Genomic DNA, 27,079 nt, shown 5'->3' on the forward strand with positions numbered 1-27,079 from the left:
AGTTAATCTATTTTATCCAACTCAGAATAAAATAGGATATTAATGGATGTTAAAATGTTATGTACAAGGTTACATCAGGGTGTTCAGTGCCAATAGCCCCGCTCTCATAAAAGTATGCCCCTCCTGATTCAAGGAATGTATACCAATTTGGAAAATTATACAAGCTGGCAGTCTCACAGCTATAGCAACAATAATAGTTACCTAGAAGAAATTCTGGTGTTTGGCAAAATACTAGTTCCTCATTTTTCAACATTATATTTCTAGGTAAATCAGCCAGTATCAGGTCTGGGGCAATTTGGGCAATTGCAATGGTACATTTTGGCTGATCTGGATTCACCAAGAGGTCACCTATATGGATAAAGAGAAACAGAAATACAAAAGATTGAACAAAGAGATTGTCACGGTCTGGGTCGTTGGCAGCAGCAGTCCAGACCCGACACGCCGGGACCAGGGTATAAATGGTAACAATGGTAGCAGTTCAATGGAGGATGAAACTTGATGGAACAGAAACTGGAGGAGAAGGAACTGGAGCAAGGCCAGGAGCACTGAAGCAGGATCAGGAACTAGATCAGGAAATGAAGCAGGATCAGGAGCAAAAGCAGGAACTGGCAACAGCTGGGAATAAACCATGTTGCTGTGGCAAAGAACCAGGGGAAAAATACATCTCCTGATCTGGCCACACCTGCCAGGCTGCACCCAACTCCCCCAAAACAAGCACAGTAAGGGCCTGGTTCTGCAACTCCTTGCTGTGCTCAGGGCCTGGCACCTGCAAATACTCATGGTACTTCTTACAGAAATAAAACAGTGTATCCATTATTCCATGCATCACTACTCCTAATACATATTAAATTCTATGTACCTTTGAATAATAAGTGCCATGTATTTAAAGTAAGGTTACCAGACGTCCCCATTTCCCGGGGACAGTCCCCATATTTACAAATCAGTCCCCTGACAAAATCCATCTATTTAGTAGGAAGTTGAAGTGTTCCCGGATTCATTGAAAAAAATCTGGTAACCTTAATTTAAAGAGGTTAAATGGCAGCATTTGTTGTGAAGCATAAAACGAAAACACTGATCTGTTGTTAAAGGTCCTCTGGACAGAGGGTTTCTGTAACTAGAAAGATCAACTCAAACTGCTTATTACCACTGTGAAACTTCTGTTATTTTGGAAGATGCAAAATCTTGGCTTATAGCTGTAGGTATACCGTATGTATTTGTGTAATGCAACACTGTACATCATGGGAGCTGAGAGCTTCTCTGCCAACGGATAGAAGTATACAGAAACCACTGAAGTGATAAATCTAATGATATCCAGAGCTGCAGTACGTATTATATTTGTACTGGCAGTTAACAGAAGCTGTTTGGAGTTTACCATCCAGGATGAAGTTGATCAGGAGTTCCTGAGTGCAGCTGATCTCAGTGGTGTTTGCATTCAGTGCTGAATTTAAATTCAGTACAAAAACGAAGTTGTGCCACTGATGGATTGGTGGCACTTGGGAGGCTCCTGAGTGGAACCAATCGCAGTGTGCCTTGTATTTGGCACCCAATGCAAGTTTTGCTTGCAGAGGAGCAATTGGGAGTGCACTGTTATGTTCACAATAGTTCTTTTGCAGCCATGGCTGCATAAACTCCATGCCTGATATCAAACGATGTCAGGTGTGGGGCATCTGGGTGGGACTTGGGGAAAACAGCCTCATGACCAAATTGGGATCCTTGGTGGTCCTAAATCATGCCTCCCAGGCTGAAGGTCCCCCCACCTGTGAATTAGGTTATCTGTGTTAAAAATACGAATATATTGATGAGAACAGATATACATTTATTTGCACACTGAAAAGGTATTTTAGGATAGCTTTGTTAAAGCACTAGATACCTTCTTCTGCTCTTTTCAGAAGCTCATCAAGTAATATTTGCTGGTGCTCCTCACCATCCTCAAAGCTATACAAAGCCCATTTTTTCAAGAGTGTTTCTCCTTCACCACAAACATCCACTTCTAACAAGCCTGGAAACCATTCTTCCATAAGAGAATCAATGTGATCAACAACTTGCCCCAAGAGGATGCAACCTGAATGAGAGTCAAGAAAATGTTATTCGGACCGTGGTGTGCTACAGCTGCAAAGTGCAAACCCAACAGCATTCTCCTCCCCAAAATATTCACTCTGATATAAGTTTAACCTTTTCTGCAAGAAGGCACAGTAATTTTGAGGAAACTGTTTGGGTTGTTTTCAAAAACTGCTGATTCCACCAGGCAATAGGCTTCAGGTGACCAGTTCAGATATATGCCTTGCCTCCAATACATCCTGTTAGGACGAAGAGCTCGTTCTGCAGAGAAAGAAAAAAAGGCTTTGCAAAACTATTTTCCTGCTGTGAGTCTGCACAGGTTATTTTACAAAGCACGCCACCTCTTACCCTATGCATTGCCATGATTTTATATCACTGCATGAAAGTGTAAAGCATAAACACATAAGTAACTGCATATTTGCAGACTATATTGTGTTATAGTTGAACCCTAGTCTTTGCTGAATCAATATTTCATTATTTCAGTTTAGCTTTCTCAACTGATTCATGAGATGTTATACATGTTGTTATACATGTTCTGAGGCCATACTAACATGCAAATATGCAGTTAGTATGGCCTCAGAACATGTATAACAACATGTATAACATCTCATGAATCAGTTGAGAAAGCTAAACTGAAATAATGAAATATTGATTCAGCAAAGACTAGGGTTCAACTATAACACAATAAAAATTAGTAAGCAAAAGAAGTAGCTCCACCAGTTATTTCAACCTTTCCTCCCCCGTGTCCACTCCAATTTGTAATTTTTTAAATAACATACTATCAGGAATCTGATTTATACCAGTTCAGAATACTGATTTATACTGGATCAGACTACCACTTAATTCCTTATTGTTTATTCCTGACTTGGCAGCAATTTTCCAGCAACAAAGGCATTTCTGTTAAATAAGAGATCCTAGGGATTGAACCTGGGGCTTTCTGTATAGGCTTACTTCCCCCTTACTAACGCCATGTTAAAATAATAGAAATCAAACAGAAAATACAAAAACCCCAACAGACTTTTTTAAAGGAAACAAAAAGAAGTCAGCAATTTCAATATTAAGAGTTCTGAGTTACTTTCAACATTGTATTGGGATACTGTCCCCTCTCCCACTCAAGACTCCCTATGTTTAATCACGTTTTAGCCAAGGAGAGCAACAATGGAGCCATGTGAAAATTAATGTACCTCTTCCTGAAAGAATAAACGGTGACACTTCAAGCAACCTGTTGATTAGCCTGGACCAGAATCCCATGGGAAAATAGGGCATTTCATACAGCCTAATGATAATTTCAGAGTTTTCACAGTGTGGTAGCTCTATCACAGGCCTATTATCTGACAAGCTGGAAGAAAAAGTAAAGTTGTTCTTAATATTTCTGATTTTATTTTTTCCCTATAGTGACAGCAGGAGTTAGAAGTAGCCAGAATGTGCAAAGAGTCTCTTTCTCAGGTGTTCTTCATAGTTCCAATTAATGGGCAAGTCTAAAAACACCAAAGATAAAACAAGTCATGAAGCTCTAACACTACATTTCCTTAACACAGCACCTGCTTTCAAGCATTTTGTTTACCTGCTTGGAACAAGGAGCTGATCTTCTCCTAGTGGCAGTGCTATCTGAAACTTCTCCAGAAGCCTGAAGTATTTACACATGTAAACCTTAGGAAATTTGCTTTTCTTTAGCAAGAAGTTCTCTACATCGGAACGCTTTATGATTCCCTTTGGGTACTTAGGAAAGCCTTCAACCTTCACTGTCAAGATCTAGGGAAAAGAAACAAAACTCAAAGTTCTTGAAAAAAAAAAGTGGGGCCTGAAGCAAGAAGGCAAGAGGTCGATGTGAACTCAGTTGGTCACAAAAAAAGAAAAACCATCTGAAAACTCACCTGTGCCATGATTTTACATAGCCATTTAGGGTCCACAAAATACAAGTCGCTTAGTTGAAGTGCCGGATCTTGAAAATGGAGCAAAACACCTGGGTGAAGAGCAGCACAAATTAATATTTTAATCAACACATATTGTACTTGTAGATATTAGTGCTGCTTGGTTCTTATGGTAGGTTAGACTCAGAATGGCCAAGAGAAAAGACTCCACTGAATCTTAAAGGAAGAAGACAATTTTGATGGAACAGTGCGTTTGGATTAGGGATGGGGAAATGTGTCAGTTTCGGTTTCTATTTTTTCCAATCTTCTGTTCACTTCTTTACATTTCCACATCAGCTTGTGATTTTATCTTCTTCAAAGGATCTTCAATAAGATTCATCAGCATTTTAGTGCAAATTTCTCCTAATATACCCATTTTTGCAAAACAATTTTCACTAATGCAACAATACTAATCTCAGCAGTTGTCTATTTTTTTTAGAGAATGAAGACATTCTACTTCAGATCAATATCAAAACTTTTATACCTAGAAGTGTGTTGTTCTTAGCAGAAATAAATAAACAGAAAGGTACATAGTACATTTTCATAGTTCTAGTTACAGGTAGGTAGCCATAATGGAAGGATTTTTTTGTTTTGTTTCGAGTACATTTTCAGTCATGGATAGATTGTTTAAAATCTTGGGGCACTACTGCACATTTCCAAGGTAAGCAAGGGGCTTCCAATCATTAAAAAATTGTCTTGAAAAAGTCTCATGCACCAAAACTATGCTAGAGCAAAGGCAGAAATATATATTGTTGCAACAAACACATTTCTACTTGCTAAAATGTAAGGAGAGGCATTTGCAGAGAAGCAGTGATGGGTGGAATCTTTACCTTTTTTCTTGCCTATCTATTCTCCCTACAAATACAGTCAGGGTAGTCTCTCTCCTAGTTAAGGGAATGAGTCTACAGGAATCTACCGGTAGCTATAAGAAAAAATGGAGGGTGGGGGAGGGTGGAAAGGATGCAAAAGCTAAGAACATTATTTTGGTGCTGCATGTTACCTGATTCATTTAGAAAGTGAACAGCATGTGGGAGCTCATTTTCATCCAACTGCAATTGGTTTTCTTGCACCAATTCTAACAACCGCTTGTGGTCAATCACAGGAAATTCAGCTGGAACATTTTTGCATTCCCCTAAAATTCTCTTCTGAAGTTCCAAGTAGCTGTCTGGGATTAGCTGCCCAACAACGGGCTGGTCTCCGATCTGTAGAACGAACACGCTTTAGACCTTTTTATGAATTCTTTAGTGATGGGTCAAACCTCCCTACTCAGGTTTGGAAAACTAAATGATTTATCCTAAGACTTGGGGGACAGTTTGGTCAAGTCTGAGCCCATGTCTAGGCTAAACTGGACCCCATCACAACTATGATGTCATGGGAAAGGGAACTTCAAATCCTGACTGGCCGGCCTCCACTCTGCCCATTCAGGAGCCTGGGCAGCTGCTGTGGTGGAAGAAGGAGGGAAGTTTTTCACTCCCTGCTCTTGTGTCCTGTTAAAGCAGGGGGTGGTTTTCCCAATGCTACCTACCTCAGCAGTGCTGGGTCAGTCAAAGTAGTGTGCTAAAACAGTGGAGGAAGGAGACCTCCCTCTATTATTCTACAGCCAAAACTTCTTGTCCTTCTGCTAGCAGGTGAAGACAGTTTTATTCCAACAGGCCATTTGGAACTGACAGCTTTTAAGCAGAGGGCTTTTAATAGTGCTGTGCTATTTTTATTACCAGTATTTTAACAGATTTGTTTTCATATTGTTTAAATTCTATTAGAATTTGATTACTTTTAAACTATTGTCTTTTTTATCTTTTTACCTTTTTGTATTTTTTCATGTTAATTTGCGCAAGCCACCTTGAGTCCCACTCTGGGAAAAAGGCAAGCAAAAACAACTACAACAAATCTTAACAGAAAACAAGAGAGAGTGTTTTAAGACATAGAAATTTAACAATGTATAAATCCATATGATTTATCTCTACTGCTCTGACAGACAATTCACATGCACAATACTTGGCTCCTGGTTCCAAATCTCTTCTCCCTTCTCCTGATGATTAGATTTATGCCCCACACCTTCCAACAAAGGAGCCCAACGGTGGCTTTACTGGGATACTTTGCATTACAGTATTTACAATTTCTCTGAAGCCTTTACAGTTACTGTCTATGCAATGAGAATAACTTATGAGCTACTTTTTGTTGTAAGGTTACGAGATAAGGATTGGTAAAAGGTTTTTTGCACATTAAGGAGACATCATACTGCAGATTGTGTAGTAGTTCCGATTAATGGCACCATAAGCTTTGATACAACTGTGCAAGCCTTAAAGAACAAAGTGCTACAGTAAACTTTCCTGCATGTGAACGTGAATGTGTATCTATATAAATGGCATGGCTTACTTTGAAATTCAGACTCTCCTCTATTATAGTTTTTCTAAGTTTGATCATAGCATCAGACTCTTCAGTAGCATTCACAAAATGGTAATCTCGGATTGCTGGAAATCCCCTCTGATTCATCAGTTCCTTGGTAATTTTGCTGACACAAGTTCTACGCTGTTTGTCATTAGAAATGTCTAAATGAGTACCAATGAGAATCACAGGTGAAGATGAAGCTCGGGCCTGTAAAGAACATATAATCACAGTGCATGATTAAGATTCTCATCCAGTACATAATATACAGCTTTTAGGATGGTTTTGCCCCTACACCTTGGAGTAAATTTCCCATGAAGTGCATCACATATAGTTTAGATATTCAACAGTCAATGCACCACTTCAAGGTTTGTTCTAGGTTTATGGTTTCTCTGAACTGAGACAAACTATGAGCCCAGGATTGGACATAATGCCAAACCAAATGAAGACTTAGCCTCAGGTAGATTAGGAGAAGTGCACTGTGCAACCATGAACTTTGGTCTGGAATCTTGACTGTTTGAGCTAAATCATGGTTTGGCTTAGCATTACATGCAAACTGGGAAACTACGTAATGTTATATGCAGACTTGAAAAACGAATATAGAAAATTTCTCCATCTATGATCTTACATAACATTTTATGAGCATAGCGCAAAACATGTTATCATTACTATATCTATTAAATCTATAATTTAATAAACTCTAAAGAAAATATGAAGAAAAAACAACAGCTAACAATATCTAAGACAGGCCAATAACACTGTCAGGAAAAGCCTGAGCAAACAAATGTGTTTTCAATAAACTTTGGAACCACCTTACTGGGGATACCTCCAGTATGATAAAGTTACAGTACCTTGATATTAAACAGCCACGGCTTCATAGCATCCACTTCAGCCTCTCCTTTGCTAAGGTCATAAACAGTAAGGTATAGAGCTCTCTGGGTCATAAAGTGAGGGTGAGCACTGTAGAATTCCTCCTGGCCTAAATAACAACATCATTTTTGTGTGTGTTATGTGCTTGCTTTTTCTCTCTCCTCTAGGTCACAAAAAACCACAATAACATTCCTATACTGTAATCTGCACAACCTCCAATTCTTACAGAAAAACCCCAGAGTTCAAATATTTTTAGGCTAAGAAAAAAATAACATTGCACAGCTTGAGAGGCACCTTGTTCTGAAAAGCTCCCCACACACACCAGGAGAGTCCAAATTAGGTAACCCTCCCAGGAATCCTGAAATTTGGAAGCAGTATTCATATTCTTATGCTTGACAGGATCCAGAGAAGAGTTCCAGTTTCTTTCTTCTCTGCAACAATTTCCACTGCTTTTAATATTGGAAGGATATTATATGTTTTGGCGCAAAACTAACTAAAGGGAAAGGTCCAGAGAGTGGCAACCCCAGAACAGGCTTTTCTGCAGTGGCTTCCTGTTTGTGGAATGCTCTCCCCAGGGAGGCTTGCCTGGTGCCTTCATTAGGCGTCAGGTGAAAACATTCCTTTTCTCTCAGACCTTTGAACAATCTAAGGTCTTTTAAACTATGTGTGTGTGTCCAGGGGTGAGGGAGGTATTTTTGTGTTTTATTGTGCTATTTATTGTGTTTTTATACTGTAAACCACCCTGTGATTCTTGAATGAAGGGTGGTATATAAATTGAATAAATACTGTAAATAAATAAGCAGGCTGCAGGTTGTGCACAGAGTTCTCTTGCGTCTGTATGCTTAAGTCTATGAAACCTAGCAATTATCTCTATTTCTATGACTACTAAACCAGACCGAACACCTTACCTATCAAGCCTGACAACACACTTTCATTGCGTATGTTCAATGACCACTTGCATTTTCATACTGCTAAAAAGTTATGAGCCACCCAATATTAACTATGTAACCTAAAATTGTTTTGATGAATCATTGCAAGCTGTTAACTTTCATAGGCTGCCTTGTGCATAGGTCTGAACCAAGTAGACTAAGGCCATGCAATTATTAACCTACATAAAATATAGGAAACAACAACTATGCCATTTGGGACTACACAACTGGACCTTAAAAAAACATGTAATGGGGGCACAACTGATAAGGAAGTAGCTGTGATTCCATTTCCCCACTGTGCATAAGCCAAGCTTGATGTTAAATGTAAATATGACAAGATACCTCCAAAATCCCAGACACTTAATACAAGCTCTTTCTTTGTTTTACTCTTCACTGTAACCCTCCAGTCAATCACATCAATGCCAACTGTCGCATTCGGAATTTCAATGTCTTGTCGCTTGCATTTCATTAATTGTTGTAACAGTGTAGTTTTACCGCTGCCTGTATTTCCAACTATCATGAGCTTCATCCGGTTATAAGGGACAGCTTTCTTTAAACGCTGTTGAAGAAACCTTGAGTAAGGGAGGGAACCTTTGTAAGAAAATTGTAATTATAATAGAAAAACTCCTTCATATATACAGTAAAGATATATGAACCAAGTTAGATATTGCAAAACATTAATGTTAGCATTATGTATAGTTTATTGCTATGAGAAGGAGGCAGGAAAGTCCCAGGCTGGTGTACTCCTTCACTCCCCATCAGAACAGCAGAAGGTTGTGACCAAAAGTTTTCATTTCCGACCAACCACAGCGTAGTGTTTTGTTTGAACGTGGACAACCTGTGGCTAATCTTACCTATAGTCCCAACTCTACAATTCTGTGATTCTATGGCTTGTTTCAATTAACCATTAGTTAAGACTAATTACTTTACGTTACATTACATTACAGCTCAGTTCAGTTATTTCTTTAAAGCCAGTGACCATCATGGGGGTGGGGAGAGCATCAGAAAGCCCATGGTCCCACTTAGTTTTACTTATGTAAAAATTTGTCCTCATTTTTTTCAAGGTCCAATTGCATACAGATTTGTTTTGCAGCTTGGCAGTTTTACCTGTTAAGGCAGATCCTGTTGATACCACCAAATTCTAAAACAGTAACAAAAAAGCAGCCAAATTTATTCTTACAAATTTGCCACTTCAGCCTCCTGTTTTGAACAATTTGTCCATTTTTAAAACATATAAATTAAATTAACTTGATACTGTTGGTATTGCTTTGCTTTGTCTTGTTTTTGCTTTTAAACAGTCAATACATACCCACCCATAAGAATGTTGAGATAACTAACCTTATAATGTCCCTCGCTTTCCATCCCACATACTTGAAGTCAAAGCTAAGATTTAAGCCTTCCAAAGGAAGGTCCCATATTCTGGATAACTTTCCCATTTCATCAGGAAAGCTTCTTAATTCTGGATTGTAACTTACATCAAAAGATGTTAAGTTTTCAAGGAACCCAATTTGAGGAGGAATCTAGAGAGGGAGAGGAAGCATATTAACAAAAATCCTTTTTGGGGGGAGGGATAGAGTATTTATCTGTGCAAGATCAAGCATGTCAACAGCTAAAATGAACAAATCATAATTAATATAGAAAATCCCTTGTTTCATTTACTATTATCTATTTCACCCAGGGCTGTGGGTTAAACCACTGAGCCTAGGGCTTGCCGATCAGAAGGTCGGCGGTTCGAATCCCCGCGACGGGGTGAGCTTCCGTTGCTCAGTCCCAGCTCCTGCCAACCTAGCAGCTCGAAAGCACGTCAAAGTGCAAGTAGATAAATAGGTACTGCTCCAAGCGGGAAGGTAAATGGTGTTTCCGTGCGCTGCTCTGGCTCGTCAGAAGCAGCTTTGTCATGCTGGCCACAGAAGCCAGCTCCTTCGGCCAATAATGCGAGATGAGCACCGCAACCCCAGAGTCGGTCACGATTGGACCTAATGGTCAGGGGTCTTTATTTCACCCAGTGTTCTACAATATCTGCAATGTAGACAACGTATTTTATCTACAGCGGATAGCTCGCAATTTGGAACAAATGATTAATTTAGAATAAATCATTTTTCTCCAGTAGCAATGCATCCTTCTACAGCAATGCTATATTACTCCTTTGCAAAACTGATTTTAGGCATTTTGATACCCTTGGAGAGCTGTTTAAAAATGGTGTTCTGTTTCTCCTCAGACATCACCCTACAGATCCTAGACCTAGTGACTCATTCTTAGTGATCCTTCTGAAAATATTTATGGACCAAAGAAATATGAATCAAAATTGCACTCCTCACCATTTGAGGATCTTTGAGCAGGTGTCCCTCTCCTTCCCGCCTCTTAAGAGTCTCACCAAACTGATTGTGTTCTCTGGCTTGCTAAGCTTAAGCAGAGCTTTCTATAACTCTTTTCTCATAACTAGGCGAGTAAATAGACGCCTTCTAGGACAACTACAGAGTCTTATTAGTGCGCCACTGCCCACCCACCACACACAGCTGTTGGCATAATGAAATACAGCCTGATCCTCTTTAAACTGTTTTTGGGAACTCTTTTGCCTGTTGCTTCAGTCTTCATTGCATACTTATAGTATCAAGTTTATGGCTCTTCTTTTGTCTTCTTGTGGTTATTTAACAGCACAATGTGGCATTGGGTTCTGTGGCAGAAGTGCTACCCTATGTAGTTGTTTAGTGATAAGGCCACCTTGCTACTCAGGCATCCAAAGAAATTGGTGTTGAAAGAGTAATTTTGAAAGTAAAGCAACAACGGCAAGAAATCACAGGAAAAACCTTGTCCCTATCAAACAGTTTTTTTTTAATAGAACTGTGTTGTGGTGAAGTAAGAATATCATTCTCAAGAGCAACCACCCTATTAATAGTGAAGCTCACAGCTTACCTCTTTTAAGTTGTTGTGGGAGAGGTGAAGCTTTTCGAGCCGAGACCACAAGAAAGCTTTTGCATTCAGATCCAGGATGCTTATTTGATTATGATTAAACAGCAACTCCCTTAAATTAGACGTTTTCCAATGAACTGGCCCAGGCAGAGTTGTAATCTTATTGTTGCTTAAATCCACTGATCTCAGACTAAAAAGAAAATGAGGAATATGCAAACTTGTTATGAGCAAACTTGTTATATGCAAACTTGTTATTTCAAAGAACTAAACATTTTAAAAAAACATTTTAATTTTTTTTAATAATCCTGGAACAGGCATATTTATTTTGCCCACCGTATTGAAGATTAAGCCACTGGATGCCTGTTTATCTCTGTTTCTATACTAATAAGGCCTAAGTGGCATCTGTTAGAACACTCATTGTCATCTCGATCAGATAGATGGACTAGGACTGCTTTGATCCTCGGACATTCTTAAACTAAGAAAGTCATAGGAGAGTCTATGAAAGACTTAATATAGCCGAACTATGACAGAGTTGCTGGACATTCAGCTTCAAGAAAGAGACAGAAAATGCAGTTTTGAAGCAACATACCGTGTTTCTCATATTATAAGACATGTCTTATATTTATTTTTTCCTCAAAAAAACACACTATGGCTTATTTTCAAGGGATGTCTTATTTTTTTCCTCCTCCTGCCGCGGCCAGCATTGCTGCTGCGCCTATCACTATGTCTTATTTTCGGGGTATGGCTTATATTCCTTGAATGCTTAAAAATCCTGCTATGTCTTATTTTATGGGTATGTCTTAAAATATGAGAAACAGGGTACATGTTAAGTCTTTTGAATACAGACAGTTGGATTTCCAAAGTCTATGCATAGGTAGAACCTGGATGACTGTGGGAAAGAGTTTGACTTGGCAGACCACCTTACATTCTCCCAAAAGGGCTTTGCCCCTAAGGAAGCAATGCTAATTAATAGCTACATGAAACCTCTGAAAGACCTTATTTGGGGATTTGGAGCACAGTGTAACCCCCCAGCTCTGTCTCTCCATTACATCTGAATCAGGATTGAGACTGTTCAGGTGCTTTCCGGTGTCTGTTGGCAGTGATGAGGCCAATAAAGTGAGCCTGAGTCCTGAAAAGATGCAGATGCTATGGGTGCATGATTCTGAGGGCTAGAATTTAGAGAAACTGCCTGTTCTGGATGGAATTGCGCTTCTGTTGGAGGAACAGGAGTGTCACTTGGGGACACTCCTCAATTCCACCCTGTCACTTAGAGGTTCAGTCTTGAGGAGTGTCTATGCCCAGCATGGCTGCTTCACCAGCTACATCCACTGCTGGAAAAGGATGGTGTGGTTTCAGCAGCTCATGCTGTTACAACTTCACAATTGAAGTATTGCAATGTGCTCTATGTGGGGCTTAACTTCAAGGACTGTTTGGTTTCTGCAGCTGGTGCAGAAAGCCACTGACAGGCTGTTTTAATGGGGCAGCAACACATGTTGCTGATCCTTAAATCTCTGCACTAGCTACACGAGCATGTAATTATTCAGAAAGAGAAATACTGTAGAAACTTACTGTGGGAGAAGAAGAATTGCTTCTGGAATACTAGAAAAATTATTCTGAGATAATTTCAATGTAGTTATGTTAGGCGGCAAATCAGGTGTGGCCTCTAAAAACAGTAAAAAGAAAAGCAATTATGTTACCAGTTAGTAAAACTGCTAAATAATACACACAATATAGGAAGGCAGTTATCATAATCTAAATATTTATAGAACAGGACTTTTCTAGATGATAAAGGGAGGAATAATCTAAAGTATTGTTGGCAGAGTGCTCCAGCATTGCAGAGGCACAAAGGGGGAGGGCAGATTTTTAAAAAAGTTCTCTTTCCCCTTCTCTCTGACACACACGCACACACACACACACACACACACACACACACACACACACACAGTATAGGCAGGAAACGATGTGACACGCAATCTCAACAGATACCTGTAACACCTTATACCAAATGAACTTTTAAACAGCCTTGGGTGCATGGGGAAAGTAAATAACTCCAGAGCAGAAGGTGCTCCTGGAAAAGGATGCTTGCTGGTCTCTGCCTGGGGTTCTCAAAGACCTGCCTCTGTGTGCCCTTGTTTTTGGAACCCTGATCCAGCACTAAACTCTGCCTGCTCTCTCCCTCTGTTGCAGACTGAAATGCAGCAACCAAGGCATTGTTTTCTGTTCAGACAACTGACAGAGGAAAGGCCTAAATTTACTACTACTACGGTACTACTACTACGTCAGGAATTTGACAAGCGGCTTTGTGCAGGTCATCATCTCTCAACCTCAATTTCCCATCTTGTAATATGGCAACATTAGGGCCACTTCTAACAATACATTTCTCTTTTGGGTACAGATGTATGAGCACAAAAACCCAATTTATTGTTCACACATTTGAGAAAATTCTCCGTTTAAGAGCAATACTTGAAAGTAAGGCCTTTTACAGTTGCGTAGCAATTACTGAAGCTTTCTATTTTTCAGGTTGGTTTTATATTTAATTTATAGTATTTCCCACTCACCTCTCTGCCTAAAGGCACCCAAGGTGATGTACACCTTTAAAAATATATGCAATACAAAAACCAAGGAATTATATACACTAAAAGTGACTCATGACAGTACTAGTCTTATAGACAGCAAATAATAGCACAAATACTGTATTAACTACAACATTTTCCTTCTCCTCCTACACACCCCACTTCACTTGCTCCTATGCCTTACAGCCATAATATTGTGCCACGTCAAACAGTATACACTCACCAAGTGAATTCATCCCAGCATTGAGTGTCTCCAGCTTCAAACAGTCTTTTAGAAAATTCTCAGCCAAGAAGGATACAGCATTCTTACTAATGTTTAACACTTTCAGTTCCTTCAAACATAATGGTGAACATGCACTTGAAAGCTTGTTACTAGGAAAAAAGGAAAATAAATAGCGTTATAAGTAGCATACACACAAAAAATGCATATGGAAAGATGCTAGAGGTCTGCAGCCCACACTTTGGGCTGCAGTGCATTGGACACATTTGCATGTCATGCTATATCATAGTTTAACATTATGTGGAGGAATGAGCTACAGGAAACCTCAGGTTCCCATGTTCCCACTCCTCCTTCTGTATGGCTGTGTGGCAGTGGAGGAGTTAATAAGGTTTCATAAAATGATGAACTGGGACATATGCAACCACAGAACTTTAGTGTAGGGCAGGGGTGACCCTGTAAATGTTGGTCTCCAATGGTCAGAGATGCAGGGAGTTGTAATCTATATTATAGAGGGACCTACAGGTACTTTCCTCATGTTTCAATTCACTGCTGCCAACAACCCTTGAGAACCATATATCAAAATCACCATGACCTGTTCTTACCCTTCTAATATAAGGTGCTCCAGGTTTTGTGCAACATTGGAGAGAAATTCCGGAATGCACGACAATTGGTTGTATGATAAATTCAGTAGCTTTAGAGATGGACAGACAATCTTTGAATCCAAAATTAAGGAAGGACCAATCTCATTGCGGGAGATATCAAGATGTGTTATATGAGGCATTTTGCACAGGTATGGAGGAAATGATTTAAAACGGTTACTGTGCAGATCCAGATAACTTAAACACTTCAATCTCTGAAAGAAAGAAGGATGAATTGGATTTTTTTAGTGGGCACTTTAAACTATTTTATGATATAGTAAATGCATTGATAGTATGACATAAATATATATTCCAGCACTGTGTTAGACTCACCTCACACAATTGTTCAGAAATGCATGGAAGGGCATTCTGATGAAGCTCTAATTTCTCAAGATGTTCCAAATGAGTAGTTAAGCAAGAGCTTTGACTGATGCTATCTATATTCTCCAGCTCATTTGATGAAAGATCAAGTGACTTAATATATTCCCTGTCAGGGATTGACGAAGAGGAACTGTCCAATCGATCTGGGGTGTCTATTTTATAAATGAATGAATGAATGCAGAAACATTAGCTTTATCAAGAAATGCTTGCTACAGTATAAATGACATTTCTTTTTGACCAGCAGGTATGAACACTTAAGAAAATCCTGATTGGTTTGCCACCTGCCTCAAAATGCTAACCATCGGGATCTACCATTTTGGATGGAAGTAAAGAGGAAAACAAATAGATTTACATGGAATTGTATTTGCAGAGATACATTTCTCTGCTATAGTGTCACCAAAATGTCAATATAATGAGCATAGGCAAAATACATATTTTGAGCAGGATTCACCGAACATGGCTCATCAAGCAGAAGCCTGAGCAAGGATTCCCTCATGCAACAGGGCTCCCCCCTCCCCTTGTGCCCTGCAACCCCTGGCTCTGGTATTACAGTATTCAGGGGTAGAAGGCCTATTGCTCCATCTGTCAAGCTGCAATGACTGCGCAGCAGGAACATTTGTAATAGTATGACGCTGAATTCTACTTGGAGGAGAAATTAGGTACCTTTATGATGAAAAGGGTAAGAAACCCAAGGCAGAAATATCAGAGAATTTCAACAGATGTGAAACAAGATACTACACAGCTTGATATCAAGAGAAAATTTACTTAAAATTCAGTATTAATGGCATTTAATACCATACAGAGTAAGCAAGATTTATTTGTCAGTAGAGTACTTTTGGAGGTGTAAAACAGAATGGACATTCTTTTGTATATATTCTGGAAATGCCCTGGAATTCAGACTTTCTGGATTACAATTCAAAGTCTAATTAGGAAAATGACTGGTTACTTATTACCACTAGATCCAAAGGTATAATTACTGGGATATTTAAAAGACTTAATTCTTTATGTTGACTTGGAAATGGTTATTAATTTTCTTATCAGTGCTAGGATTTGTATAACAGCTAATTGGAAAAAGAGTACAGTCCCGGGGTGTTATCAAATTGCTTTAGCGCAATATGGAAAACAGTTATATTATTTAAGTTAAGCTTGCAGAAGAATGAATAAGGAACAACAGTCAAATAAATTTATAGAAATGTGGTTTTTATTTGTGAGGCTCTGGAATGTTAAGCTTCAGGATAGCCAGGTGTATGTAATTTTTGCTTCACTGTATTTTTTGCTGCAACTGACATTTTTGGAAAACAAATAAACAAATAGATAAATTAATTTTTTAAAATAAGGAAACTTTCCCTCCATCATCAGGGGGTGCAGAGAAATAGAATAGCTCAGTGATAAGTGGCCTTCTGTGCCAACTTTTAAATGCTTGCTGAAAATTTATGTATTGCACCAGCTGTAGACAGGCAATCAAGAACGGTTAATTGATGTCTGATTTTAATTTTCTTATAGTTTTTCTTGTATGATTTTATGTTTCTACTGCTGCAAACCACTTTGGTTTTTTTATGACAAATTGGTATACAAATATTTTATAGATAAACCAGGTACATGTTTTACAACTAGACAGTCCCAGGTTCAAATGCGCCTATCTTCACCTAAAGGATCTCAGGAAGTAGAGTTAGAAATATCACCACCAGAAACCTCAGTTTCTCCCAGTCAGAGAAGACAACACTAGGCTAGCCGGACCAAAAATAACTCAACAGCTTCCACGTATTCAATGCTCATTCTCTTTCCTGCAGCTTTAGTAGGTACAAGCTATACTATGATGTTGTTGTTCAAGGTCTGAGGAAATGCACAAATGTTTTTACATATGCTCAAGGTCTTGGCTGTATTACTTTATTTTGCATGAAGAAGGAATTTTGCTTCAGGCCAGAGATCCGGCTTGTGGTTCTTTACAAGCATAGTTCTTTACAAGCATAGTTCTTTACAACTACTTTCTCTAGGCATGTAGAAGACTTGGGCATAGAATGTGTTGATGGGACTGTACCCACTGATGTAGCAAGAAATTTAATTAGGTGGATGTCAGGGGAGCTCCCTACAGGGAGCCTCCCCCCATCATCCTGACCAGTACCTCGCCTAGCGACAGCACGAGCAGCGACTCAGGAGGGGAGGAGGAGGAATGGAGCGGGAGGGAGGGAGGGAGGGCTCAGTGAGGCGTTTGAGCCATGGCAACGCTCTGGAGAGCAGACCGTGGAGGAAAGGGTCTGCGAGGCGTCAGAACCAGGGCACTGCTCCAGCCAACAAAAGGGGGAAGAAAAGGCACTGCTGCTCCCGGCACCCGAATTGAGGCGCGTGCTGACACACAGGGCTAGGGGGTGGCGCTTTGGGGTGTCCAGGCTTTTCCGCTGGTCCAAGAAGCGACGGACGCCATTGCTGGGTTCTGAATCGGACTAGGTGGTCATGTTTTCTGTTATCTCTGCACTGTAAATAGTATGCACAATAAAACTCTTAAAGACAGCATGGACTGGAGCCTCTTTACTCGAGAGTAGCCGCAACAACCCCATGACAGCCGGCATTTTATTTCTCCAATTCCACAATTCTATACCAGTTTGTACTATGTAATCTACTTCTTAGACATTTAAATTTTACACATATTTTTATGAAGCATGGTAACTGTATGTAGAATTTAAGTGAATACAAAATGATGTAAACTTCTTTAATTAAAAACCTACTGTGGGTATCCACTTACTGTGCAATTCTTCAGAAGACATTTGCCCTCTTCTTGGATTCTTAAATGGTTCGTGTGACCCTTGTCCCTGGAGAACACCAAAAGCTTAAATGTTGCAGTTAGGAATATTTAGATGCATTTAAAAAGAGTGGATGATCAAATTATTATGCTTTGCTTGCGGTAACAGCATTAACAAAGCAACCTAAGTTTCAGAAACATCCTCTACCTAGACATGGACTCCTAGACATGGACTCCACCTAGTTAAATTGGTCAGGAATGGTAACTCTCAAGTGGAGAGGAGAGCACTGGCAAAATGCATGGGAGGCATAGGTGACCATTCTATCAGCACACAGACTTATCCTTGTGCAACGGCACAGTCTCCCCCTCTCCTCCACCAATGGACCCCCTAAATCTGTTCTGAGGGTTCCACCATTGGGGGGTTGGGTTTATGTGCTGCGGAAACTCAGTCAAGCAGGTAAGCTCACCATAGAAAATAGTTGCTTAGCAGAGTTGTCTTTCCTAGGCCAACATAACCATTATCTCTACACACACTATTTACAGATATTACAAGTAATCTTTCTCTGAGCCCAGAGAGGGTTATTTGCTTGCAAACTCCTTGCTGTGTTGAAGTCCACAGCCAAGTCCTTAGTTCAGTTGCTTGCAAAGTCCTACGGTAAGAGTTTTCCAAGTGTTGAAGTCAGGCAATTTAAGTCTTCACATGAATCCACAATTCCAACATATAGCCTTCAACAATTCCTGCAATCTCCTACCATGACCCACACAGTATGCTGTAACCTGAGCCCTTTTATACACAAGGTTACTTGCCAGATAAGAGACTCTCAAGATGCCTGCAGGTGCACTGTGGGAAATGACTACTGTAATCTCTGCTGACTTGTGGAGAATTAACCCATTAACTGACCACCTCCAACCCTCTAGAGAAGATTTGGGGATGGCATAGGGTGGACGTGGGTGAACAGAGAGGTTATTCCTGTGGCGCCAGTGGTGTTCCTTGTGTTCGCACAACTATTTTAGTTGAATACTGCCCTGTGTGCACTTAATGAGCATATAAGAAATCAGCGCAGATTGTTTGATGTGATTAGCATTGTGGACAAAGCTGCTTTAAGAAGGATATGTGGTCCAGGAGCTATTTCTTATACAAATTGCTCAGCTGCAATGCACTGTTATGCTATAGTTACTGCATTTCTTTCTGCTACCGTGTTTCCCCTTTTTTAAGACACCGTCTTACAACTTTTTCCCCTCAAAAAAACACACGGTGGCTTATTTTCAGGGGGTGTCTTTTTTTTTTTAAGTGCCGGTACAACTGGGTCCCACTGGCTCAGGACGCTTGGCGCTCTCTTCCGTGTGCATTTTCTGCCTCTTCTATTCTCTCCGTTTCCCCTCCTCCCCATCCTGAGTCAAGGGCTCTCCTTCCTTGGAGGCTTCTAAGCAGAGGCTGGATGTCCACCTGCCTAGGAGACAGACGTGCACAGGGGGGGGGGGGGCTTCACTCTGTGGATTTAAACCTCGTAGGATGCCAGAGCAGGAGGTATACACGAAGCTGCCCATCTCCCTCAGCAGCTTTAGGTGCTTCTCCTCCTGCTTCGGCTTGGCGCTCGCCGCCATGGCTTCAAAGGCAGCGGCAGCCGGGTGTGTGTGCGCGCGGAGGTATAGAGGCTGCTCCCCGGGCTCTCTCACGCTGGCCGGGGAATGGGAGGGAGGCCGGGACCCGTCCCGCTCCAAGACGCTAGTGAGGGAAGCGCGAGGGGGACAAGGCTAGGGCCTGCGCCTCTGGCGCGCGCAACCCCAACTGACGGACCGACGGAAGGAAGGGAAGAGGGAAAGGGAAGGAGGGGGAGAGGAGCGGCGTCAGCTCTCGGCGAGGAGGCCGGGGCAGCTGAATGACGAGCCGAAGAGGAACCTGCGCGGCACCTTTTCTCTGTCGGGGGGGGGGGGGAGAGATGCGATCACAAACAGAGAGAGATGGACGCGCACACGGGGGGAGAGAAAGACGCACGGGGGGAGAGGGAGAGAGAGAGAGAGAGACAGACAGACAGACAGACGCGCGCGCACAGAGAGAAAGAGACTGACACTCACAGAGAGAAAGAGAGCGGTGCTGCTTTGCACTTTGTCAGCGCTGCAGCCGCCGCCGCTTCCGAGCGCCAACCCGACCTGGCAGGCTTCCTCCTCCTGCCACGGCCGGCATTGCAGGAGCTGGGTCCTGCTGGCTTGTGCCCTCCGTGCTCCGTGCGGCACTGCTGCACACTTTATTGGCGCTGCAGCAGCCGCCACTTCCGGGCACCGACCCAACCTGACAGGCTTACCCAACCTGACAGGCTTCCTCCTCTGTTGCGGCCGCCGTGCTGGGTCCCGCTAGTTGGCTGGGGCGCTCAGTGGTCTTGCTCCGCACGTCGCGGAAGTATGGCTTATTTTCGGGGTATGACTTACATTTCTCAAACGATTAAAAACCCTGCCATGCCTTACTTTTTGACTACGTATTAAAAAAGGGGAAACACGGTATGTATGTAGATGATATTTGTTTATATTCTGCCTTTTCCCCAGACAAGGACTCAAGAGACAAAAAGCTAAAGAAGACCCTTTAGCACTTACAGATACACCTTTTATTATTTATTTATTTATTTAGTTAATTAGTTAGTTAATATACCGCCCTTCATCAAAAGACCGTAGGGTGGTTTAAAACATAAACCATCTAATATGACTTTACACCCATTTGATTATTTTTCTTACCACAGACTTGGAATTCCTTTTCAGGGTCAGAGAACACATCTGCAAGGCCCTGTCTTTGTGGACGTCTGCAACAGTCACGGAGTTGGATTTCTTCTTCATGATAATTGAGTTTTCACTCTCTGAGGCAAAAAGGGGGGTTAAATGAGATTGCAAGAATGGCTGCATAAAACTGAAGCCAAGAATTCAAACAAATAGAAGTCTACATGGCAGAAATGTCACCAGCACAACACCAAGAGCAGGAACTGATGCTTGCCACCCTGGACTCCTTTGGGAGGAAGGGCAGGATATTTAATAATAAATAATAAATGTTAACATCTATGAAGACTAATTTACACATACAGCAGATACTATTTCTCTGTACAGTCATACCTTGGTTCTCGAACCCTTGGTACTTGTACGTTTTGGCTCCCGAATGCCGAAAACCCAGACGTGTTCCGGTTTTCGAACGTTTTTCAGAAGCTAAATGTCCAACGCAGCTTCTGCTTGAGTGCAGGAAGCTCCTGCAGCCAATCAGAAGCCGCACTTTGGTTTTCAAACGTTTTAGAAGTTGAACGGACTCCTGGAACAGATTACGTTTGAGAACTAAGGTATGACTGTACTGTTTTCCTTTGCAACCTATTCTTCTTTTCCTGTGCCCTTTCTTTGACTACATCCTGCTGACTAGAGTGGTTTCTCTTGCTGTTTTTTTCTTACTGGTTACTGATAACATGGTTGCTCAACAGTAGAATCTACTACCCTTCAGTGTCTCTCAAAAAGCTTCCTTTTAACACAGTCTTTAACTTCGTGATTTACACTGCTGTCACTTTCTAGATACCCTTTCCTACCATCCTTTCCACTCCATCTCATGCAGGGCGATTTGACTTGTAATCACCATTTCAAATACTAAACTTTGGATATGACTTTATATTTTAGCAACTTTTCTCTGATGGGATTCAGTTCTGGGGTTGCAGCGCTAATCCAAGGGAGCCGGCCTTTGTCTGCAGTTTTTCCGGGTCCTGTGGCCAGCATGACTAAGCCGCTTCTGGCGCAACTGAACACCGAAACCATGAAAACCAATAAAAATACTTGGATAAAAGATGTAACGGAGTGGCAAATCCTTCATTTAATCTAGCAACTATACCTTCACTATCTATACCATCACTCAAGCAGAAAACACTGTCGACTAAATGGTCAGGAAGAAGTTCCCAGTCATCAAGCTGCTCCTTTATATTTTCATCAGTATTTTCTTCAATACTAGAACTTGACTGGTCCTCATAGCTGCTTTTCTTTTGGTATCTAAGCACCATTCTGGCCAGCGCAGAGCCTGCATCTAATGGACAGGAAACAAAAAAACTCACATTTTTAAAGAAACATTGGACAGAGTATATATACAATAGTTGCATTTGGACAATTGTATCTCAGCTTAATAGGCAGAGACATGCACAGGTCTTTTGCCCTCTGTGTGAACTGTGATTAAACCAAGAAGAATCTAATTAACCAAAGTTCCCCATTTAATACAAAACAAGAAATTATGGTTACTACTTGTCAGGGGCTGGTCTGAGGAGGAATGGTGGAGACTGCCCCCCCCCCGGGCAGTTCCCAGAGAAGAGGGAGACAATATAGATTTACAACAGTGGTTTGCAGAAGGTCATAGTTCAGAGGCTGCAGAGGGGAGAAGCTGGGAAATATTGGGAGAGAAGCAGGAAGAAGAAAAAGCACCAGTGGAGAGACAGCTGACAGACTCAGTGTCTTTAGAAAGCATTCCAGATCCCCCTTCTCCCAGGACCTGGCGGGCATGGAAAGTAGAAGAACAGAAAGTGCAGAGGCAGAAAGCAAAGATCAGCCAATGTAGGGATGACGTATAATACATAGGAGAGACGGAGGCGGTGGGGCTTTACTCGGAGCAATGCCATTACTGCAAGAGAGGCACTTTTCAAAGCCTCTCTCTGTGAATATTGAATAAAAGACTTGGTAACAACTCTTGTTTATCTTATTCTTGGCTTCCCACCATGGGAGGGATCGGATTTCCTGAAACCTGACCCTACTCCAGCTTCAGAACAAGTCATACAGGAATATAGTGGTACCTCGGGTTACAAACGCTTCAGGTTACATACTCCGCTAACCCAGAAATAGTACCTCAGGTTAAGAACTTTGCTTCAGGGTGAGAACAGAAATCGTGCTCCGGCAGCGCGGTGGCAGCAGGAGGCCCCATTAGCTAAAGTGGTGCTTCAGGTTAAAAACAGTTTCAAGTTAAGAATGGTCCTCCAGAACTAATTAAGTTCTTAACCAGAGGCACCACTGTATAGGAAGCTGGTTCAAACCGACTCAGACCAGCAGTTCATCAACTGGGAGCAACTCTCCAGGGTTTCAGGCAGGCGTCTCTCCCAGTCCTTCCTAGAGATGCTGAGAACTGAAGCTGGGGCCTTTAACAAAGCAGATGTTCTGCCACTCAGCTGTCACCCTTTCCCAAACATTAAACCACAATTTGAACTTGAGTCAATATTCTGGTTTGTTCCAGACTTGATAACCACCGTTTCCCAGTCTTATGGGCAAAAGGCTCATTCATCTATTGGCTTACTAAGTCAAGTTACGATTGTCTGAATCAGCACAATACAGTGAATAAAGAACATACCTGGAACTATTAACCTCCTACATAAAAAGCCAGGAAACTTGGGTTGGGCAGAACTTTGAAAGCAGATTTTAAAAAAAAGATTAAGCTATTACTGCTTCATATTGACAACACTGGCCTGTTACAAATCATATGGCTAACAGCCACAATACTATTCTTCTTTTTCACATGAAAAATGGTGCCAATCACCCAAACGATCTAATCAGCCATGTTTGAGTTCCAGCAATATGTACAGATGAAATCAATGGCAAAGAAAAATCAGGGGCCTACACTGCTTATTGAAGGAACTAGCTTTAAACAAGCTGAAAATTACATGTACCATAGTTGGGCCATGCAGGTATCAACAGCACAATACATATTTTAAAATGAACATCTACAGCCACTTACTTTGTTTCTTGAAGGATCCTTGTTTACTTGGAAACAAGGGGCTCAGCCAGGAAGGTTCAATTCTACCAATGCAGAAACCACCAAGACATATGCTGCTGTTGGCCAAATCCAGACTAAGCTTTTTTAAGAGCACACTAATGACCTGGCTATCTCCTTTCTTGATGCTGATTGTGAGAGCACTCCGAACATCCTGCTCTCGAGCACCACCGTTTAATAGCAGTTCTACCAATTTAGGATTGCTCCCTTTCTCACAAATCTATGAAAGAGAAATAGATGATTAATGCAAATGGCACGTAATTTTGCCAAACTACTGGGAGTGTCTCCTGTTCTTACAATTCTTCTTTCTTTCTTTCTCTTTCTTTCCCTCCCTCTCCCTCTTTCTAGCAGCAGCACCAGGTGTATGGGGTGAAGGGGGCTTCAGCTCCCCCAATATCTTTTGGCAGGGGGCAGTGCCCCCAAAATTGAGGGGGCCACTATCCCCTGCCGCCGCCAGGTGCCCTCCACGTGCCCTGGCCCCAGCCTCCACCCGGCAGCCCAGGAGCCAGCCGGCAGCTGGGACAAGCGTGGAGGGAGACCTCCACGCTTGCTCATCCCAGCTGCCGCCTGGCTCCTGAGCTGAGGCTGGGATGAGCAAGTGCAGAGATCGCCCTCCATGCAGCCTGTCCCTGCCTGGTGCACGCCAGGTGGCATCATGTGACACATCACATGACCATGCCTCCTCAATTGGGGGGGGGCAAATTTACTGTAATTTCCCAGAAAACCCACATGACTGTGCAGCAGTAAGGGTTTTTTTTTACTGTTCAAGAGCCTCTGGGGAACCCTTCTGGCCATGGCTGAGCCAGCCATCATGCATTTAAGAGTAATCCAATGATGTTCCTCTATAAAAATGAAAGGCAGTCACTCAAATAGGTGAATGAACTGGCAAGTAAACCAGAACATTATGGAGTTGGCAGCTATGCTTGTTCATTGTCTCTAGTATTTCTCTAGATTTTTCAAGCTTGTTGCTGCCTGTACAGTAGCACCATTCTGAGTTCTAGTCAATGGTCACACTAAAGTGTGACAGAAGGTTTGAGGAACAGGATGCAATGTTGGAAACTGACTTTTATGCAATTCATGCATGCTTATGATGTTTGACATGACTGGAGTCAAGTGATGGGTTTTTCAAAGGGCAGCCTCTAAATTAACTATTAAGAATTTTTCTCTTGTGTACTCAGTATAGTGTCAGATGCATCTCTGTTTCAGGTCTTTCTGCAGGATGTTTTTCTTAAAAAGGCCATGCATACATATTTCAAACTGATGCAAAAAAAAATATTTTAACATACGTACTTGATAGATTAAAGAGTTTTTCTTTGTCTCCTTATTCACATCAGCTCCCAGCAATAGTAAGCATTCAACCATAATGCTGTTATACTCAGCACAGGCTTTCTCCAACATCAGGTTTTTTAAATCATCATTGTCAGCTATTTTAGCAAAGCATTTACAACAAAGATTCTGAAACTAAATTGAGAAGACATGCAATTGAAACTGGGTGAACATCTTCCAGAGTATGTCGTATTGAATGTCCTGGGGAAGGAGCAGGGAGAAGGTCAGAGGAAAAGAGAAGACTGAAAGATGAGATACCTGCTGGTCTCTTTGCTCAGTGAAACACATGGACATCTGATAAAAAATGGCTGTATCAAATGACTCCTGTATTAACAGCTTTGCAAAACAAGGTGACAGGTCAAGTATTTTTATAATCACATTAAATCCCTACAGATAAAATGAAATCAAAATGGTTAGGACAACAGTCAATAATATATTGCTAAACACATTCAAGAAAACAACAAACCTCCAAACCAAATAACAAATAGGACCAAAAATATTTTGGTACATAAACGTAGGGCTTATCCACAATTCCTTTAGTGCCACATTTCTAGGCACAAGTCTGTGGTTTCCAAGTCCATGTCAGAGTTTATTTACTGCTGAATTGGAGCAAATGGCAATAACCACTTGGACACAGATCAGGAAATCCCAGCCCTGTGCTTGAAAGCGCAGCACAAAGGGAAATGTTAGATAAGCCCTTAATCATATTGTTCGATTTTGCCACAGGGCAGAACTGAACAGTAAGCCTTGGTGCACATGAGCAGAAGATTCCTACACTGACAAGACAGAATAATACCATGGTACGTCAAAGATGTTGTTATATTTCACATCAGAATTCTAGCAAATTAAAAGTGAAACAGCAGCTTCCATAAACAACCGGGGGGGGGGGGAGTTTTTACACGTTAAAAAAAATCATGTGTATGATTACTCTTTCTACAGGAGAATAAATATTTTCCAGCTAGGTATCTTCTCTACACTGAACAGTAAACAGGCAGCATAGGAGGAAAAATTAAAGCTGGGTAAAATGGCCTCTCAAAATCCTCTACCTTTTTTATGGGCAGAGAAACTGGAGGGACTATTTCACCAGAGTTCAAAGTGGGCTGCTGCTGAGGCATAGAGGAAGGAAGAGCTGGGTTATCAGTAAAATCTCTTCCGTCCTCGGGGGGAGGAGATGTTGTGGGCCCACGAGGCCTTCACGTGGTGGGGGGATGGCTAGCATCCCCCCTCAGCCCATTGGTTGCTTCCCCGCCACGGCGCAGCCAATCTGGTCGCTCCATGGGGGCGTGGCTCGGGCATTTAACCGAGCGCGCGACGGGGAATCGGCCTCTTTTTTCTGGACCCAATCCTGCTTTTCCCGCCCACCCTCCCTCTTGTTAGGCAGGTTTCTTCAATGACGTTGCTGCGCAGGTTTATTGGTCGCCTACGCGACCTGGTAGGATTTTTCCCGCTTGGCAAATTGGCTCTGGCCTTGTGGTTTTTGCCTGCCGCGTATGCAAATCGTCACAACTTGGTGGTTTTTGGGGTAGGCATTGGATTATCTCGAGAAGGTACAGGTGCGGGGGGGAGGTCGCTGCCATCACCTCCCCAAAATGCGGAAAGGTACTCCCTTAAGGAGTCCGGGGGGCGTTGCCAGTCCGAAGCCGTGGTAGGTGAGGGCAGAGGGCACGCCCCTGATGGTGGCCCCAGGATGAGTTCCTAGTAGATGTGCATCGCAGAACTCAACCAATGGTGGTTAACCTTTCACAGACTGCCAGCAGAGCGGGCTGGAGTCGGATATAGTCTGGTAGATCCAATGCCTATGCCAATACCCCTCTTCATCCGTAACCAAAAAAGTTGTGGCCTTCTATGCCCATTAACCTTATACATTGTGTCCGTGTCTTTATTTTTCGCGGGAGGGACTCGGGGATCGCCACACAACAAACAGCCAGTGTAGGAATCAGAGAAAGATAAGAAGCCAGCTCTGTGGCTAAATCTGACAGGAAAACCTCCTTAAGCCAGAAGTTTTCAACCTTTATGAGTCCACAGCTCCCTTGACCAACTGCATTCTTTCTGAGGCAGCCCTGTGGGGCTCAGGAGCCCAGTTATGTCACCCCTTGTCTGCAGAGCTGGCAGCCTCTCACCCTTTCTCAAACACCCTCCCTTGTGGAACGTTCCCTCAGCCTCCTCTCCTCTCCCCTCTCATTGGGAGTCCGGGCAGCCGCTGCTGCTGCCCTGGTCTCTGAGATTCAGCCCCTGCCCCAAAGAGAGCTGCCTCCTCACACTGCCCCACAAAGGCCTGGGACTTGTCTGTCCATTCCCAACAGCAATGGCTGGCAAACTGGCTGGCTGCACTCTCTCACCCACTTGCTTGCTTACTCCAAGGCAACCTCAGCTCCTGGCAACCA

At 42.0% G+C, this 27,079-nt stretch overlaps 1 protein-coding gene across 1 annotated transcript in view; it reads right to left on the minus strand.

Annotated features, from left to right (window-relative positions):
- LRRK2 (leucine rich repeat kinase 2) overlaps nucleotides 1-27,079 on the minus strand; it is a 75,459-nt gene that overhangs the window by 12,848 nt on the left and 35,532 nt on the right. Inside the window, exons 17-38 of the mRNA XM_035126473.2 lie at nucleotides 24,954-25,082; nucleotides 24,660-24,830; nucleotides 23,334-23,589; nucleotides 21,459-21,647; nucleotides 20,339-20,457; nucleotides 17,615-17,681; nucleotides 14,827-15,026; nucleotides 14,458-14,708; nucleotides 13,859-14,007; nucleotides 12,632-12,725; nucleotides 11,066-11,252; nucleotides 9,491-9,672; nucleotides 8,495-8,724; nucleotides 7,205-7,332; nucleotides 6,345-6,563; nucleotides 4,969-5,170; nucleotides 3,933-4,021; nucleotides 3,623-3,810; nucleotides 3,243-3,397; nucleotides 2,173-2,319; nucleotides 1,871-2,062; nucleotides 202-348 (exon numbers count right to left, since the gene is read on the minus strand). Coding sequence (XP_034982364.2) covers nucleotides 202-348; nucleotides 1,871-2,062; nucleotides 2,173-2,319; nucleotides 3,243-3,397; nucleotides 3,623-3,810; nucleotides 3,933-4,021; nucleotides 4,969-5,170; nucleotides 6,345-6,563; nucleotides 7,205-7,332; nucleotides 8,495-8,724; nucleotides 9,491-9,672; nucleotides 11,066-11,252; nucleotides 12,632-12,725; nucleotides 13,859-14,007; nucleotides 14,458-14,708; nucleotides 14,827-15,026; nucleotides 17,615-17,681; nucleotides 20,339-20,457; nucleotides 21,459-21,647; nucleotides 23,334-23,589; nucleotides 24,660-24,830; nucleotides 24,954-25,082 — 3,691 coding nt within the window. The remainder of the gene's footprint in view (nucleotides 1-201; nucleotides 349-1,870; nucleotides 2,063-2,172; nucleotides 2,320-3,242; nucleotides 3,398-3,622; nucleotides 3,811-3,932; nucleotides 4,022-4,968; nucleotides 5,171-6,344; nucleotides 6,564-7,204; nucleotides 7,333-8,494; nucleotides 8,725-9,490; nucleotides 9,673-11,065; nucleotides 11,253-12,631; nucleotides 12,726-13,858; nucleotides 14,008-14,457; nucleotides 14,709-14,826; nucleotides 15,027-17,614; nucleotides 17,682-20,338; nucleotides 20,458-21,458; nucleotides 21,648-23,333; nucleotides 23,590-24,659; nucleotides 24,831-24,953; nucleotides 25,083-27,079) is intronic.

Source organism: Zootoca vivipara, chromosome 10, assembly GCF_963506605.1.
Source record: "Zootoca vivipara chromosome 10, rZooViv1.1, whole genome shotgun sequence".
Classification (NCBI taxonomy): Eukaryota; Metazoa; Chordata; class Lepidosauria; order Squamata; family Lacertidae; genus Zootoca; species Zootoca vivipara.